Source organism: Cataglyphis hispanica, chromosome 9 (genome assembly GCF_021464435.1).
Source record: "Cataglyphis hispanica isolate Lineage 1 chromosome 9, ULB_Chis1_1.0, whole genome shotgun sequence".
Classification (NCBI taxonomy): domain Eukaryota; kingdom Metazoa; phylum Arthropoda; class Insecta; order Hymenoptera; family Formicidae; genus Cataglyphis; species Cataglyphis hispanica.
In genome coordinates, this window is record NC_065962.1 from 4,119,510 (window position 1) to 4,137,306 (window position 17,797).

Sequence of the window (17,797 nt, forward strand, 5' to 3'; positions counted from 1 at the left end):
GCTTTTCCCCTTAAGCATGACGCCAAAACGACCGTTTTCACTGAATCGAACCACTCGTTCGCTTGAGCTATCAGGTGAAATTGGGTGAAAAATTTTCGCAACACTTCCGTCATAGTTATCGGGCTTTAATTTATAACCACATTAAAATTTAAATTTCCGCGCTCATCGTTACGTAAATTATTACTTCCGTTATTAAAATTTCCGCGCTCAGTATGTTCTTTTCTCTCTATTATCTCTATTATAAGAATGATTCAGCTGGTTTGATTTGAATTATCGATGTTTTACCGCTGTCATATCTTGTTCTCTATTCTGTGAAGTATTTCTTCACGCTGTTGCAACTGCACCTTATAATCTGCTCGCTGCTGCAATCGTTCCTCTCGCAGCTGCCGGATCTCCCGCAACGCAGATTGAAGAATGATCGCCTCTAATGACGGCCCCAATGTTGTAGCTTCCGGATCCAAAGTTCGAAGCAGAGTCGCAGCTTGGAATCTTTTCCGTGTCATGACTCCAGATGTAAGATCTTGTTGCTGCTCCGATGTAATCATGGCCTGTTGTGCGCTCTTTCCAAATATAGTGTTGTCCAGATCGATCCCGGACGAGCCCCCAAAATGTCCGCGGATCGAAATCGAAATAAATCGAATCGCGCACGACATAACCAGCACTCACACTCCGCGTTATAAATAATTATAATACAATACTTATTATAAGAAACGAAAAGAACTTTAATGCAACAATACAAAATACAGAACTGACAATATTGCTTTAAATAAATAGCGAACACGTCCACGCGGAATCAAATCCGTCGCGAGAAAAAGATGGCGGCTCTAAACACAAGATGGCTGTTGTTTCCAAAACAGCTCCTTTAGCCACGCGTTAGGGAATCATCTTCTAGAGATGGTATAGAAAACTGCCATAGACGACACACAGAGACGAAATATACAAGGGCAGACGTAACAATATATATATATATATATATATATATATATATATATATATATATATACATAAACAAATAAGATATTCACAGTTTCAATAATCAATATTCAAATTTCACTGTCAAATAAAAGTTGTAAGCTGCTTTAGCACTACCCAAGTTAAAAAAAACCATATTAAAAAATACAAATAAAATATAAATTAAATAAATAAATACAAAGCAATAAATAAACACAAAATCATCTCTTCTTCCAATTTTAACAAAGCAATTTGGAATTTCAACATAAAAATAGCGATAATTTAAAAACATCATATTTTCGGACTTGTTCATACTAACTTTTTTTCTTGGTTTTATGTATCCAATCACTTCCCGAATGATTAATTTTCATTTTTTAGGTGTATAGTGAAACAATCTAGATTAATTTTTTATCTTGTGTTTATATTACGTGTAATTGCCGTATGTCTCTTAACATATGAGTGGAAGTTAATAAATTAATTGATATTATAATTAAAAATTAAAATATATATAAAATTTAATTATCAGTTTATAATTTTAATTTTTGCCGACTTTGTTTTTAAATAAGTATCAATCTCTAAATACAATATTAATTCGATTACAATTTTTATATGCAATATGATATAAATTTTATTAATCAATTTCATTTCATGTTTCTTTTATTTTATCATCATATAAGCAAACCAAAGTAGTTTTCTTACAAAACAGAAAGTGAAAGATAGATTATACTTTAATAACAGCAATAGGCTCAGAATACTAATACCTCTAAGTTAAGAAACTCATATATGTATAAGGGCGCGATTATTAGTGCATAAACTTTTGTCGTTTAATTTCATTAAAATATGTATGTTTTTGGTCATTTTTTGGTGCATCTTCAGCATGCCTAACAATGTATAAACATCAAATTTACTTTTAAATCTTAACATGCGCAATACTAAATGCTACAATCAAAAATTAAAATTGAAATTTAGTAACGAGTGACACTAAAGAATAACGCATTAAACCCAAGTTTGTGCAAGCTAGTCGACAACGTTCCCTCGATGGTACAAACTGCACTAACTCGGACGTATGCTTATTGCATATTTGTCAATAAAATTAAACAAGAAAAAGTTTATGCATTAATGACCGCCTCGGCTTTTGTTTGCCAGTTTCCTCATCTAGATTAGCTTTGTGTAATCGTAATATTTATAATTTATTTGATATTTTTAAATTTCTCAAAAATGTTTTTTTTTATGTTCTTACAAAACACTTTATTATTATTTAAATGTTTCTAGAATACTTTATAACATCAAATAAGCGGGTGAAAATCTCATTTTGAAGAGACGCTCAAGAAATTTTATATGCAAATAAAGTACTTTATGTATTTGAGTAAATACTTTATAATTCTCAAAAAAACTGCTAGTTTTTAAATTGACATTATCAACATATATACTTCAGCTTTTCTTAATGTATTTAAAATTTACTTCTGTAGAATCCTTCATCTGGAGTAAGCACAAACGTTGCACTTTCAATGTTTATGGTTGAAAAAGGCAAAAGATATAGATTTCGCATGATTAATGCATGTAGTACAGTTTGTTTGATTGAAGTAAAAATTGAAAACCATTCTCTGCAAATAATAGCTACAGATGGTGAAAATGTGAAGCCTGTACAAGGGATAAATGCAATTACTATGGCTACAGGTAATCTATTTGACATATATGTATATAAATAGTGTATTATATATATATATATATATATATATATATATATATATATATATGCAGATATTAATTCGTATTCTTTTAATTGAGAAATTTAATCTAAATAAAAATTAAAAATTATTTATGTGAAATTCCTATGTTCCAAGATCTTTTTATGTTATCTGTTCGAAGCTATCCTTCTACTTTTAGAATTAACTAATTTCGAAAATTGTGCTACATTGTGTTCGAATATTAAAACTATATTATAAAAAAGAAGAAAAACGATTTTTTTATCTCAGTCCCCACATTTAATTTTTTAGATTTTATTAATTGTGCTAAATTGTGCTAAGGTGTGCTATAATTTAACAATATGTTAAATCATGTTAATTATTACTTTAAAAAAATAATAAGAAAAGACGTTATGATAAAAAATAGTTTTGAATACTACATGCAACTGATGTTTACGTTCGCATCAGTTATTCAAATAGCATATAACGTTTGTATCATTTATCCAAATTGCATATCTGAGTTATTCTAATCTGGCACAAGTCAGTAGAATTATAATTTTCTCAAAATAACAATATTAAGATTTGCTACTCTTGAGCGCTCGGATTCTATATTCAGACTTTGTAATTATAAAGACAATATTGCATATTTAAATTGTACTAATTTAGCACAAGTCAATACAACTATTTTTATAAGAAACGATATTAAGGGCACTCTTGAGCGCAGCCTTTCGTGCTCGAATTTTATGTCCATAATTCGGATTTGTCCGAATTATCCGAAAAATAATGTTGTATATCTGAGTTGTAACTGTAATTTTTTAACTTTTCTCCATTTTTTTACATGAAATCATTATTTTTCAATTTTGTTATTATGTGTACTTTAATCGTGAAAAAGGATTTATCAATCTGTATAATCAACAAAAAGTTTTTTTTAATTTATTTAATTATTTAACTTATTTAATTATAATTTAATTATTCACATATTCACAATTATTAACATATTTTAATTATTCTTTTAATTATTCACAATTATTCACATATTAATTTAATTATGATTTAATATTCTCATTTTGTCAGTAAAACAGACAAAATTTTTTCGCAAAAGTTATAACCGAAAGCATAACCGAAAGCAGTTAAAGTGTGCCCATATAGCAAGCATATGTTGAGTGCTAATACTGGTGTTATGTTCTGGCAATTTCATGAGTGCTTCTTTCTGCAAAGTTGCAACAATAATCTTAATAATAATCTTAATAAATTAATGATAAAAATGAATCATTTAATAGGCCATAACTATATCTGTGAGTAACCGTGAAAAAGATGTAAGAAGATCGGTGATAAAACGATGTAAGAAGATCGGTGATAAAACCACGCTAGTCACTTTGAGATAAATAAAAAATCAGTATATATTCCTTATAGTAGAATTTTCTGTCGAAAGAATAAAGAGATACTAACAAGATAATAAAATTCTTCTAACGAAATACTTAACAAACATAGCTGCATCAATAATGATAATAATTTTTCTAACAAAATCTAATAAGCATTAAATCTAGTTGCATTAATAATAATAAAAGTTTCTTAATTAAATATTCAATAAACATAGCACTGCATCAATATAAAAATATTTATAAGAAAATATTTAACATTTTTTCTAATTTGATCACGTGTAAGGAATCTTCAAACCGATATCGGGCTCACCAATTGACAACTACCACGGATAAAAATAAGAAAAATAAAAGAAACACCTAAAATAATAGAAACGCCTAATCAGAACATTAGCACAATTTTTAATTTACATTAAAGTTGAAGGATTTCCATTTTTGGGCAATTTCAATTTATTGGAGTTTTGGAAGATCTCTACTCCTAGAATTAAAATACATTTCCGAAAAGAGAATTATAAAAAGAGAATTCGTAAGACTGGAGAACACTTATTCTGCAATCTTAGATTTCAAACAATATTACTCTGTGCTTTTACATCCTGATACATGAGTATGTTGTGCGACTAATGTCCTCACTTAGCATCATCTCCAGAGCAACCCATCTGCAAACACAAATTGAACTGACATGAGACACAGAGCAAAAAACACCGCACAAATTCGCTACCCTACCTCTTCCGAATCACTATTTAAAAAAGTAAGTCTAATTGAGCAATTCTATCTTTCTATCTTTCCTCTTTTTTGTCTTGTTTTTTATTTAATTCAAAACAATCCTTAGATTTTCGCAAAATGTTTCATTTTTTTAAATATCAAAAATTTAATCATTAACTCGTTTTGATTAGTCTTCGAATAAGTCTTAGAAAAATTTTAAATCTTAATCTTAACCTAACACATATGCGAGCGATCAATTTTATACTTTCAACCGTTCTTAATATATAATAAAATAAAATAATATATACTTATTTATTTATACATTTATAAGTTTTGATTTTATTTTTCTTATCTTGTAATTAAATATATACTTTTATATTATAATCATCAGTTAATTATTTAATTTTTAAAGATAGAATCTTCCCTCTAACTGATATCCTCTGCACGTCCGTGAAGAAATAAATATCCACACGGACTCATACATACCAAGACAACTCTTAATGTTATCGTTTTACGATAAGCTCGTGTATATTAATTTCATTTATTTTAAATATGAATAAAATTGTATTTTATTAATTAAAATTAAATCAAGCCTTTATTAATCCACTCTCATTCCCAGGCCGAAGATCATCCTTGGTCCCATCCCGCGTAAAAAAGATTAAATTTTCTTACCGGAAAGAGATCACTGAACAAATATCTGAATAATCAGCCTAATAGCGTCATGGTTTTGAGACCTGCAAGTTCGAGACCCAATTCTTACGCCACGACATATTTGACTTTCAGGATAATAAAAGATAGGTGTTAGTTTTTCCATTGACTCATCCTTGCTTAAATCTAGACGTAACATTGAATTTCACGAAAGAACCACACATCCCACATAGCTAACGCTTCATGTAATACAGTTTCACATAAAAGAAATTATCCAACATTCTTCAAAATAATGTTTAGTAATATTAGATATTAGATATTTTCCTATATTACTAGACACATTTCAAAAAGGAAAAAATTTACGACAAATCGTTGCTGAAAAAAAATTTATCATGAAGCAACACACCAAGAGGTGAAGAACATAAATAAAAGAAAAATGAAAAAGAAACGTACTGTAGACACGAGTCAAAAAACTGGAAAAAGTAAATAATTAAATAAATAAAAGTTAATGCTGAAAGATAAAAACATACTACTCAAAATAGAAAAAAACTCTTTTCATACCCTGAAAATTGAACCATTTTCAAATCACTAAAACTTGACAAAAAATCATGATAGACAAAAAATTAAAAAAACATTTTAAAACTTGATGTTTCAATTTTAACGTGTTATTATCAGTGAATTTAAAAAAAAATTTTTATCTTTCTTGTTTTGTGTTTTAAAAAAAGAATACATTGTTTTGTTTCTTAAAATTATATATTATTGATATATTGCAAATAAAAAAATTTTTCTTGAAAAATTCAATTTAAGGCGATTCCAAAACGGCAGGCTAACTCCGACGGGTTAGCACACTCATCTAAAAGTAACTACAATTGCCGATAATACCGGTATTTGTAGTTCCGCTATTACCGACAGTATTAAATTATTAAATTCAAACATGCATAGAAGACGGAATTTTTGGATTGTGTTCCATATATTCAAATGAGAATATTACAATATATCTTTACTGCTTTATCGTCTGGCATATATATCCAAACATAGCTGAGCGTGTGATAGTAAAATATACATATGTGTTTATTGCATTTGAACACCATTTGAATATTGCTTACATTAACGTTTACTCTTCTATGTATTTTTTAAGAGAAATGCCATTTGGCCATTTGTGTCCATATTTTTATATATACATATTTATGTATACATATATATAATATATCTTATATATATATAAAATATTATATATATATATATATATATATATATATATATATATATATATATGTATTGCGACGGCTTTTCCCTCCGCGAGCCATCAAATGCTGCGCGCGTCGAGTTTTCTCCGTCGCGCTGATATTCGGTGGCGCTGACGAACGGGAGTAAGATTCGTCGGAAGATGCGGGAAAAGGATCGTGGACAAAAGAGAATCGAGATATAATTACACGCCGGGAAGGAAAGGTGTTCCGCGTGTGCCGTGACAAAACCTTAGCGAGAATTTTAATTGGGCGCCAGATATGATCTTGCACGTATCAATTCGTTAAATACGCGAGATAGGCGCGAAAAAGACGCAAAAGAAAGAAGTAGATTTCGTCGCGGGCGGACTAGCTCACCTAACGGTAGAGGGGCAGGGCGTACGTTGAGCGAATGAGAGATTGAGACGTTAAAAACAACGACAAATATACACGTAAAATGAGAGTAAAATCGTGAGGTAACAAGAAAATATTAGATTTATTACTTTGGAAGAATCGTATCCAGATGGATATATCATAAAGAGTCGGTGAATTCGCGCGGTTATTCGGCGATGACAAATTCGCGGAAGCGAGATTGAATACTAGAGATAGCTTAGTGTCGCGGAAAATAGGACGCCGTAAAATCAAGATCGAGTGAGCCTATGCCCACAATTATACAGAGTCAATCGTCGAACCCCTTTTGGATCGATAATATTTCGCTATCTATCTTAACATGCCGTACGCCAACCATATGCATCCAAGGCACCCCGAAGCATGCACCGCACAAATATAGTTCGCAACGCTCTGTATTACGTACCAACCGCAAAATCACTCTATCGCTCATCCATTCCAACGCATATAATTCGGCGAAAAAAATAATAAACAGAAATATATCTGCACGAAACACACTCACTCTCGACGGCTAACAAAAGAGATACATAATCGCGAGACACACTCACACTCGGCGATTGACTACTCACGCATACATGACTTAGACGCTAGACGGGCGAGAAATTTCGGGACTACTGTGTTACGTCGTATTTCCGATCCGTTATCTCCAGAGAGACGATACATGCGGTATTAAACGCGCAATAATGATTGAATCCGCGAAACCAATACCTAAGACGTTTCGGTGTTCGGATCGCTTGCTGATGGGGCCGTGTCGCTGTCGCAATTACGCGAAGGACGACGCAATAAACACCAAAATTCCGGGTGGGGCTCAAACGCCAAAATAACACCAAATTGAGACCACGATGGCAGAACGAAATGATTCTGATCGCGATCGCGCGGAGCTATTAGGTAGCGGCATAACTTCACCGGCAACTATGCTCTCTTCCTGCGCATCCAGGGCTCGGCGGTTTCTCTTCGTCCCCTCGGGATTCTGCAGCAACCACTCTCATTCTCCTCGCTCTCGGTCGGGATCTCTCCTCGCTCGCACACACTCGTTTGGCTAAGATCGCTGTCGTAACATCCACGTCTAACGCAAACGTCCGTGCCAGTCTGACCCAGGATCGTCGCGATCTAGAATCAATAACGTGGGCCATTCGGGCATGCGCAATCGGGGTGCATGTTATCGATCAATCGCGCGATAACGCGAGGCAGCCGCCGAGTGGCACGCTCATGATCGTACCGGGGGCGCACACACCTCCGCTCGCGATCAATAATTGTCACAGGGCCCTTCTGAGGGGACCTTGGCGGATCCTGTCTGGATCTCGAATTCGAGGAACGCACTGGCGACTCCCGACGACCTCTTTTCCTCTCGCGGCGGCGGAGCTTTTTCTGGGTCCTTCGGGGACACGTCTCCGCACGGTCCTGCGTCCAGGCGCGAGGATCCCCTCGTCCTCTCGCGCTCCTCGCCACACGCTTCAGAATTCGGCTGTTAATTATTTCCTTCCGTCTCATGTCCTCCTGAAGGTCGCCCTCGTCTTCCGAGCTGTCTTGAATTGTTATCTTCTTGGCCGCCTCCTCGCTCCCCCGATGAAGTTACCGTATCATATAGTAATAAGAGAATAATAAATGCATTTAAAAATAACGAAATAATCCCAACAGATAACGCCCCTCTGGAGATTTCGGTACGGCTCTCGCGATTTTCGATTGGCGCAGGAGCGTATCCCGCGCTCAGCGATCGGGGAAAGTTCCGGTGGATGCGCGCGGGACAGCAACGTCACACCATATATATGTATGTATATATATGTATGTGTATATATACGTATATATATGTATGTGTATGTATGCATATATATATATATATATAATTAAATATAATTAAATATAAAGAAAAGAACAAATAGAGAATAAAAGTTAATCAATTAAATAAAATTAAAAAAATGAATAAGTAATGAATAACAATGAACAACATACATAAGGAACATCACACGTTAAAATTGAACAGCAAGAAAAATATGTTCTCTACAATTTTAATGTGTACAAACTTAATAGAAGTACTTATGTAAGTGGATTTATGAGGGAAAGAGGTATCCTTATGGTGCGACTAAAAAAATATTGTCTGCATTCAACTGCACTTTCTTTTTAATAATATGGAACATCTTTTTCTTCGATTAAATAGCGGTAATTGATTTTCTCCTTGGGACTGTTTATATTCTCCCTGAATCTCCCCCTTCTCTATATTATGAACACTATTGCTGTGTTGACTTCTTGTCACATGTGCGAATGCTATATTCGATCGTATTGTATTGAGTTGTGTTGTATTCAATCGTATACTTTTTAATGCAAAGTGAAATTCCACATAGATTTACAATTTTCCACGCAAAGCAAGGATTTTTACATGAATTTATAATTTTCCACGCAAATCGAGATTCAATTCAAATCTTTGTATTGATAAATGCAGTCTTATATAATTTTTTGATAAATATGCATAAGTGAAAAGTTTTAAACCTATGTGGAATCTCACTTTCCATTAAAAAATATATGCGTGGAGGCAGTAAGTTCGGTCTTTCCTGCCTGGTTGGGAGGGGGGCTCCATAAAAAAATTAGACACATAGGTTTATTTTTTGCATTGAACTTCGCTTTGCGTGCAGTAGCAATAAATGAAAAATTATTTTTTTTTACTTTTTCTAAGGTCTTTGAAGTTAACTTTAATAATCTTTTTTGTTAATAATTTTTTAACGGATTGCGACCGCCATTTATTTAAAGGTAAACTTAAGGGTCACTTAAGACGATGATTTTGACAATATGTATCAAGGTCAAAGTCATCCGTGAAACTGCCCGTTTCATACATATTTACTACATTTTTCCACATGTGCTCTACACAAATATAACGTAAACAAACTTCATTACTTTGTTAATAATTCGGCGGAACCCATCTCCCATTAGCTCAATCATTTATTTAAATTATATAAATATGCAGATAAAGCGGCATTTACGCTAGGTAAAATTCAAATTATAGAGTTAAATGCACGTTTGTATTGTCAACTCTTTTTGTTAACAATTTTTTAAAGAAGAATGGCCGATGGCTAAAATTCTTTTAAATGTTATTCAGAGTCATGATCTTGAACATACGTCAAGGTCAAAGTCGTTCTAAAGTGCTCCTCTAAAAGTAAATAATTGCTATATTTTTTAAACATTTTTGTTAATAACTTTTTCATAAAAAACAAGTGACGGCTAAAATCTTTTAAAGGTCATGGAGGTGACAACATATATCAAGATCAAGGTCATCGGAACTGCCTTTTCTAAACGTCAGTTTTACTTAGAATACATTAAAAAAATTAATACAACTCAGATTATGCAATAAAGATGTATGATTTGATGTAAAAAATAATGCAATTGAACATTACAAGTGCATGACTAGTGCATAAATAGTAATATCATATGTTAACATTTTATATATTTTTTTAATCATTTCTTTTGTTATTATTATTTATTTGTTATTATTTATTATTATTAGGAACTCAAAAGTTTATTGTCGCAAATACTAATATTACCAATCCGGAACAAGATCCCTCCATTTGCGACCCTCGTACCCCATCTCATTAAGAGCCATTTTAATATTATCCTTCCATCTAAGTCTCTATCCAAAGATCTTTTACCACTAGATTTATCAATAAGTATTCTATATGCGATTCGATCATTCCCCATATGCGTGTTCTGCCCATCTTAATCTACGCGATTTCACGACGTTAATAATTATTTCTCTGCAACTTGAATTCTTTTGTTTTATCTAATAGAGTTTTTGTGTTATTGATTATTGTTTCACTATTATCCCCAGAAAAATTATATCGTCCGCGTATGTTAATAATTGAGTTATACCGTTCAACTGCAAACCACCTTCACTCATCTACATTTCTCTAATGGCATATTTCAATACTAGGTTAAACGAAAGAGATGACAATGCATCCCCTGTTTCAAATCGCTATGGATATTAAAAATCTCTGACATTTGAACTAATTTTTACTTTACTTTTTGTATCTTTTAAACTTGAACTAACCAATATTTTAGGTATCCCCAAACGAATTAAAATTTCAAACATTCTCTCCCGTTTTATCAAATTATACGCTTTTTTAAAATCAATGTAGAGTTTATGTACCGGAATCAAATTCCCATTTCTTCTCCAAAATTTGCCAAATAGTAAAGACTTGATCCGTAGTCTATCTTCGAAAACCGATTGATGATTCCCATGATTGATGATTCATCTGCATTCCCAATTATTTCATCTATGGTGCCAGCTTCATCAATAGAATATTTGACAAAACTTTATAACAAGCTGGTACAAGTGAGATGCTCCGATAATAATTACACTTCATTTTGTTCCCCTTTTTGAAAATTGGAATAACAATTAAATCTTTCCATTATTCCGGCAATACTTTTTGGTTCCAAATTACATTAATAAATTTCTTTTAATAATCTACTTCCCCCTATTTAATTAGTTTTGCCGGAATCAGATCAATACCCGGTTCTTTATGATTTTTTAGTTTTAATAGCGCTTTTTACTTCTACAATCGTTGGTTCGTTAATCATGAATTCAGCCGTGTGAATCTCAAGACTTTCTATTTTCCGGTAATTCTGAGATTCAACATTTTATAACCGATCAAAATAATTTTTCTACATTAATAATTCGATCTCTAATTAAGTTATCATTCTTATCTTTCACCATTCCGTCCTAGCTTGGAATTCCTTTCTAAACCTTCTATCCTCATGTATACATATTGCGGACGTTACTGTTTTGGCAATTTTCATCTATTTCTTCGATTTTATGTTTTAAGTATTGATGCTTCTTATTTTTAAACATAATGGGAGCTGCTTGCCTATTATTAAGAAACTGCTCTCGAGTTTCCTCTGTATTATAGGTTAGCCATGCGATGCGTGCTTCGATTCGTAGTGTAGCAATTTTTACGCATTCTTCGTCAAACCATTGCTTGTTTCTGTTTCTTTTACAAAAACCTCCCGTGGCTTCCGCTGATTTAACTATCGTGTCATGTATGTTTTCCCACTGTTAATCGCGTTATCATCTATTTCCTCTAAGGCTACGAATTTATTCGTTACTTTGATTGCGTATTTTATCCCGTCTTCTCCCTCGGTAATATTTTGTTCGTTTAGTTCCCATCGGCTACCCGTTAATTTTGTTTGTTGAAAGTCGTTCTCTAATTTTAGCAATTACAAAAAGAAATGATCCGAGTCGCAATCCGCTCTCCTAAAAGACCTAACATTGAGTATGGTGTATGGCGTCGTTTATCCGCAAAAGCATAATCTATTTGATTACGCGTATTTTCATCCGGGAAAATCCAAGTTTGTTTATGAATATTTTAAAATACGTGATTTCGACGAAGAGATTTTTGCCGCAAAGTTAATTATTTTTATTCTGTTATTGTTACTTTCCTCGTGCAAACTTTCATGTCCTACCGTTGGTCTAAAAATATTCTCTACCGATTTTGGCGTTAAAATCGCCCGACTATTTTTATATTATATATAATCGTACGGAAATTAGTCCATGAGGTGTTCAAGCTCCTCATAGAACCCGTTTTTATTTTCATCATTTATATTTTCCGCGACGCATGAACAACATTGATTATCGCGATCCTGTACCATCTACCCTGCACCACGAATAATTCCAATCTTTCGTTTATGAATTTAATGTTTTTTACCGCGGACAGGATTCTCTTACTAATCATGAAATTAATGCCAAAACTATGAATCTCTGGCTCTCATAGTAAAACGTATACGAGCCCATGCTAAGCGAACCCGGCCCATCTCGACTCTTGCAATGCGACGATCTTCACCCTCATACTCCTCAATCTCTCCTATCATCGATTAAAATACTTCCTAGGTCTGCCCAGAGTTCTCACGTTCCATGTTCCTACTTTGATTTTTCCCCCGCTTTTCGATTTCATGCGGCATGAGTTCCCCGAAACAGTCTCCACCCGGAGATCAGAATGGGGAACTAGTTTACCTCCAGACTGAAATTTTACCTCGAAAGAATGACGAGCTTTAATTTGTTTCTTAGTAAATTCGTTTTACGTGTGAACTTATCAAATCTATGCCCAATCCCCAAACAGGATAGTCATTTTCAATCGATACTCCACGACAGATTATTCGGTTTATTCCCAACTAACCTCTATTCCTAACTGAGACAAAGAGGCCGTTTTTCTATCCACAACCTGAGGACGTGCTTTGTGGTGATTGGGACTCACCCACTCCAGAGACCATCTTCGAGACTAACGGCTGTTATACTAACACTTCTTTTCTTCTGTTCTTTTGTTATTATTAACATAAAAAAGATATAGTTTATATAAAATGTATAAATTATGTGGATAGGAGATTAATATAATTCTACACTTTTAATGTATACAAATGTGGAACAAATTTTTTAAATATATGTGACAGTGGAATCCCATAATAATGTACTATACGATAAACTCTGGATTGCTATAATGAATGGAATACGGAGTTATCTCTACACTTTCCAAATTCATCAATAGCATGTAAGATTTGCGAATGTGTCTTTTTAACTATATCGCCGGAAAATGACATTGTGCTCACAGATTTGCGTTTGGATAGAGTGACCTAACATGTAAAAGGATGCTTCTTCTATTTTTAGATGAGCTACAAGGTTCCACTGTAATACTTCTTATATTATGCACGAATTCGAATATATTTATTATTTAACATTATGTGTAGGTGAACGTGTTGATGTTATTTTAAATGCAAATCAAACTTCGGGTTATTATTGGATACACGTACGAGGACTTGGAGAATGTGCAGAAAAAGAAATATATCAATTAGCAATCCTTGCCTATAAAGACAGTTCTAAATCATCATTATCATCATATCCAGGATATTTTTTTGGTGCATCCAGAAGTGTTGTAAGTACAAAAAATTTTACAAAGTCAACAGACTAAAAGTTCGCGAAAATTAAATAAGATAAAAACATCTGTTTTTGTTTCATCCCAAAAGATTTAAAAAATTGTTTCATCCCAAAACATTTAAAAAATTTTAATGTTTTAAAATATGAAAAAATAAGTTTATATTCTATCATATGAAATCTGTTATGTGCACTTATGCGTGTTAATGTACGTGCGCGCGCGTGTGTGTATATGTGTGCGTGAGCGCGCATGTGTATGTAAAATAATGATTTCTATATTTTACTATTTTTTTATCATTACATTCATACCGCTAGCTATAAAAAATAAAAATCAATTACATAGCATTCTCTAGTCGATTCCTCATGTTTGAGGGTCGTGATCGAAACCCAGGCGCTTCATTATTTCCTTCCACTGGATCTTCTGCCATTCTCAGGTTTGTCTGAAAACGCTTTGTCATGATTTTTTGAATCTGATCCAGCATATAAGCGAGCGACCCTTTTCTTTTCGACCTTCCACATTTTCAGACAATTAACCGCTCTAAGCTGTCCTTTCCTCGTTGTACGATGTGTCGAAAGAATTGCAAGGTTCTCCTCAGGCAAATCGTGAGAACCTGGTCCTGATCTTCAAACGGAGAATGGAATCATTTGTCCTGTGGACAGTCCATGATATTCGCAGCAGATACCTCCAGCACCACATTTCAAAGGCGTCGATCTTCCTTCTCTCCGCCGCTTTTATTGTCCACGTCTCAGCACCATAAATGAACACGGCAAACAAAAGCATTCGCATAAGCCTCATCTTAGCTGTCTGGATCTGTTTTTCCAGAGTCTGATCAAACGACTGCCAGCGCTGTTGCCTATCGCGATTTTTCTTCTAATTTCAGCTTCACAAGAGCCATTGCTTGTAATGAGCGAGCTCAAATACACAAACTCTTCGACAGTTTCCAGATTGTCCAAAGTACCGGTCCGCTGTGACAGATTTGAGCGGTCGATTATCATAATCTTGGTTTTCTGTCTGTTAATCTTGAGTCCAGCTTATTGCTTTCCCTCTCCACGCGATGTAGCAATTCAATCATTTTCAGCTCCGATGCTGTAACCAATGTCGTCTGCCCGTATATCAAGTTCGATATTTTATTGCCCGCAATAGCTATTCCTCCCTTCCATCTATCCAATGCTCTTCTTATTATGTATTCTCCATAAAAATTAAACAGTCCTGGTGACAATATACATCCTTGGCGCACTCCTCTTTCAATTTTAAAAGAGGAGGAGTCATCTGAATCAATATGCACACTTGTCAAGTTTGCCTCATATAGATTTTTGATTAGGAAAATCAGATGTTTTGGGATTCATCTCGATCAGGATTTTTCACAACAGCATCCAGTCCACACAATCAAACACCTACTGATAATCCAGGAAGCACACGACTATGGGGATTCCAAACTCTCTTCCCTTTTCAACCAGTTGATGCAAATTGAGAATTTCTTGTACCCTTACCCTGAACAAAACCCGCTTGCTCCTGTGGAATCTGTCTGTCCAGATAGGGTTGAATACGTCGTGGAGAATTCTTAGAAGAATTTTACTAGAATGCAAGATCAAGGATATTATGCGATAATTGCTGCATTGCATAGTCGGGCCCTTTTTATAAATTGGGACGAAGATAGACATCGCCCAGTCAACTGGCCATTTACCAGTTTTCCACATTTTGTTGCAAAGCATTGTCAGTACGCCAATTCCTTTGTCACCCATTTTTTCCAACATTTCCCCCTTTATTCCGTCACAGTATTCCGGTTCTTTGTTTTTCTTTAAGGCACGGATTGCCTCCTCCATCTCCGATGACATGTCAGGTTCAAGTTCTGCGTCCACGAGCTCTATACCTACATCTCCATCTTGTATTGATTCTTTTTTATACAGTACAAAGCAATAGTTTTCCCGGGTTTCCATCTTTTCTAGTTCAAATTCAATACGGCCATCGTTGTCTATCAACTAGTTCTTTGGTTTAAATTCGTTTACCAGGAGCTTAATCTTACGAAAGAGATCCCTCGTTTTATTCCGGTATTCGTGTCTCTCAATTCCCATACAGACATCAGTTATGCAATTTTCTTTATTATCCTTGCAATATCGCCGTTGAACCTCATTGGATAGCCATATTTATATAGGTCCATTCGCTAGGGATACTTTTTCATGCCTTCCTCTGTTCGATCACTCTCCATGTGACCTTGGTGATCCATGATTTCTGGATATCACAATTTGGCTGATGACATTGAGTAGCTGTTTGTTATATTGCAGATTTTACAGTGTTCCATGTTGTCTCATTTTCAAAATCCGGAGTGCCAAGTGTGGGAAAGGCGTCTTCTATGCAGTCCTCAAACAGCTTTAATTCCTTCTGTCAATTTGGCTGATCTGAAGGTACGCTTATCCCTTTTCTTAAGTCTAAGCCTAAAGTTCATTGCTAATAATTGATGATCACTACCGCAATCCGCCTCTGGATATGTTTTGGCATTTATTATCGATTCTCTATATTGTATTCACAAGGAGGAAATTTGATTTTTTTAGCGGTTCCCAGGCGATCTCCAAGTATATAACCTCTGAGGATGTTAATGAAAGTATGTATTCATTATAAAGAGTTTGCTGCAAGCAGAAATTCATGAGTCTCTTTCCTCTCTTATTTCTTTCTCCCAATCCGAAATTTCCTACTACTTGCCTCAGATGATGATCTGCTTTTGTTGTGTCGATTTTAGCATTAAAGTCCCCCTAATAAAAACTAACACAATTTTTCGGCTCGGTAAAGCACCTCCTCTAGCTTGCCATAAAACTCATCGATCTCCTGCTCCTCCGCTGCGGTCATTGGCGCGTAAATTGGATAAAGTTTAGCATAGTTGGGGACGCTCCGGAATTTGACATGAATGATTTTGTCATTTATGGCGTTATATCCACATACGGAGTTTCGCAACCTCAAAGGAACAATTATTGCCATGCCATTCTTACTTTCGTTGTGATGTCCAGAGAAGTATATATTGTTTCCGGATCTGCTAGTAAAATGTCCTTTGCCCTTCCAGTGCGTTTTCGCCATCCCATAGTAATGCCGCAGCTTTCCATCTCTTTCTCTATTATTTGCAGTTTGTCAGGGCGCCACACCAAGCCCTGCACGTTTCACGCTAATCTGTTGCATCTCCAGAAGGTTCGCTCTCTTACATTATTCATTTCAGTCGCCGATTTCGCATTGGAATCTGATTTCTCTTTGCCACATGCTCTGTCTATTTCATACCGCCCAGCCCGGAACTGGGCCAGCACCGATTGTCAGTCGGGTTGCCAGACTGGACATCTTTATAACTTTATAATCTTCATTCATGGATTTTCTTGGGAGATTAGTGTGGTGGTTTTCTGTTGCTTTCCACACCGCTGTTCAGAAACAGTACTATTGGTTACCATAGCGCCTTTTGCTATTTGTCTCATGGCCGGCGATAGTGGCTGAATAGCCCGCTGTTACTATCCAGCGCTAATTTTGGTCCACTCCCAGTATTTTATTTCTTCGATATCATCCAAATCTGAAAGACTTTTCCCAATCCGCCACCTGGAAAGGCGCTCGATGGGGAAATAGCAACTCCACACAGGGGGGGGCGGGGGAGAGGGAAGAAATTATATAACATAAAGTTAATTTTATTTACATTACATATTTATAATATCGCACACGTTTTTAGCTAAACAATACATACATTTATATACAAGATGCGGAAAATGTATTTCTGAATTTCCCAAATACAATATATTTACAAAAAAAGTTCAACTAATAGTTGTTTGATACTAAGAGATGTATTTAGTCATTTTACTTATACCTTTGGTGGTGCGCTCAAAATAAAATAATAATTAACTTAAAGATCTTAAATGGAAACTTATATTTTT

The 17,797-nt window shown here is 34.5% G+C and overlaps 1 protein-coding gene across 3 annotated transcripts in view; it reads left to right on the forward strand.

Moving 5' to 3' along the window:
- LOC126851972 (uncharacterized) overlaps nt 1-17,797 on the forward strand; it is a 163,720-nt gene that overhangs the window by 61,763 nt on the left and 84,160 nt on the right. For all 3 annotated transcript variants that reach the window (XM_050596378.1, XM_050596381.1, XM_050596380.1), the window contains exons 6-7: nt 2,421-2,628; nt 13,717-13,901. In XM_050596378.1, the coding sequence (XP_050452335.1) occupies nt 2,421-2,628; nt 13,717-13,901 (393 nt within the window). The remainder of the gene's footprint in view (nt 1-2,420; nt 2,629-13,716; nt 13,902-17,797) is intronic.